We start from the raw sequence: 2,011 nt of genomic DNA on the forward strand, positions 1-2,011 counted from the left end.
TAGGCCCAAAGTACATTCGGTAGTTCCTCAGCCCAGAGTCCCTTAGCAGCTTTCAACTTGGTTTTGATGATCTTCAGAAGAGAATGGTTGGTGACCTCAACTTGGCCATTGGCTTGGGGATGACCTGGGGAAGAGAAACATGGCTGGATTTGAAGCTCTGCACAGAATTTCCTGAACTTGGCATTGTCGAATTATTTGCCGTTGTCGGAGACGATGGCTTGAGGGATGCCAAATCTGCATACGATCGACTGCCAAATGAATCTGGTTGTGTTCCGCTCGGTAATTGTGGCAAGGGGTTCTGCCTCCACCCATTTATTGAAGTAATCAATGGCGACAATGGCAAATTTGGTTTGGCCTCGGCCAATGGGCAATGGGCCAACTAGGTCGATCCCCCATTTGGCGAATGGGTAGGGACTGCAAAGTGTGATTAATTCTGTAGGAGGAGCATGGGGGATGTTGGCAAAACGCTGGCACTTATCACATTTGAGCACGAAATCTGTCGCATCCTGATTAAGGGTAGGCCAGAAATAACCAGTGCGAAGTATTTTGTGGGCTAGGGACCGGGCGCCCGAATGATTATCACAGATACCCCCATGGATTTCCCTCATCACGTAGGTTGCTTGAGCAGGATTGAGGCATCTGAGGTATGAGCTTAAAAAACCACGTTTGTATAAGAGGTCGCCGATAAGAATGTAGTTAGACAACCGGGCTCTGACTTTGGCGGCCTGCTGTTTGTCGGCTGGCAGTTCCCCCGTTGTCAAGAAGAGAGAGATATTGGCCGCCTAGGGGATAGGTTCGTTTTGGAGAAAGTAGACTTGCTGCTGGTTTAAGGAAATGGCAGGGTGAGTCAGGTACTCGAAGCAGACACCGTGGCTGAGGTTTGACTGGTTTGTTGAAGCCAATTGAGCCATTTTATCTGCCTTAGAGTTTTCGGTCCGAGGGATGTGCTTGATATAGAAACTGGTGAAGAGGCAAGCGAGAGGGAGTGCAATATCCCTATAAGCCCGCATTGTGTCTTCTTTGACATCGAATTCCCCTGTGATTTGACCGACAATGAGCTGGGAATCGCTGAACACTTGGATATGGCTGACACCAATATCTCTGGCGAGGCGGAGACTTGCAATCAACGCCTCATATTCGGCGTCATTATTTCTTGCATCGAACAAGAAACGGAGGGTATATTTGAAATAACCGTCCTCAGGGGCGGTGAGGATGAAACCAGCCCCACTGCCTTCCTTGCAGGATGATCCGTCGACATTGAGGGTCCAGGGGTGGGGGTCTTCTAGTTCAGTAGGGGTTGGTGGGGGTGGAGGAGCTGTGGCTGGGATGAGATTAGTGAATTGTAGGATGAAATCAGCAACAGCCTGCCCCTTAATCGCTGTTCGAGGCCGGTAAGAGATATCAAACTGGCTAAGTTCGATCGACCATTGCATAAGTCTGCCGGAGAGCTCTGGTTGTTGCATGATCTTTTTCAATGGTTGGTCAGTGAAGACCACTATGGAATACGCTTGGAAGTAAGGACGGAGTCGTCTGGAGGCGGTGACCAAGGCCAAGGACATTTTTTCTAACAATGGGTAATTCTGTTCTGCTCCCTTGAGAGCCCGACTGATGTAGTAGTCCGGCCGTTGGATGGAGCTGTCTTCTCTGATGAGAGCTGCACTGACTGCGGTGTTTGACACGGCTAAATAGAGGAAGAGGGGTTCGCCCGTGATTGCCTGAGAAATGATGGGGGGGGTTGGCTATGCACTGCTTCAATTGTTGAAAGGAGTCTGCGAACTCGGCCGTCCACTCAAAAGTTTGCCGAAGAACTTTGAAGAAGGGGAGACACTTGTCCGTTGCGTGAGAAATGAAGCGGTTGAGGGCGGCAACTTGGGCAGTAAGTCTTTGAACCTCCTTAACCATTCTGGGTGACTGCATTTCAATCAAGGCCTTGATCTTTTTGGGGTTAGCTTCAATGCCCCGCTGACTGACCATGAAACCCAGAAACTTCCCAGATCCTACGCCGAAAGCG

At 49.9% G+C, this 2,011-nt stretch overlaps 1 protein-coding gene across 1 annotated transcript; it reads right to left on the reverse strand.

Annotated features, from left to right (window-relative positions):
• Positions 1–782: 782 nt before the first annotated feature.
• On the reverse strand, positions 783–1,463 carry LOC145796063 (uncharacterized). The gene has a single exon (XM_082881052.1). The coding sequence runs from the start codon at positions 1,461–1,463 to the stop codon at positions 783–785; it is 681 nt and encodes a 226-aa protein (XP_082737178.1).
• Between the last annotated feature and the right edge of the window lie 548 nt (positions 1,464–2,011).

This window comes from Camellia sinensis, chromosome 7 (genome assembly GCF_055761805.1).
Source record: "Camellia sinensis isolate YWXY chromosome 7, ASM5576180v1, whole genome shotgun sequence".
Lineage (NCBI taxonomy): Eukaryota > Viridiplantae > Streptophyta > Magnoliopsida > Ericales > Theaceae > Camellia > Camellia sinensis.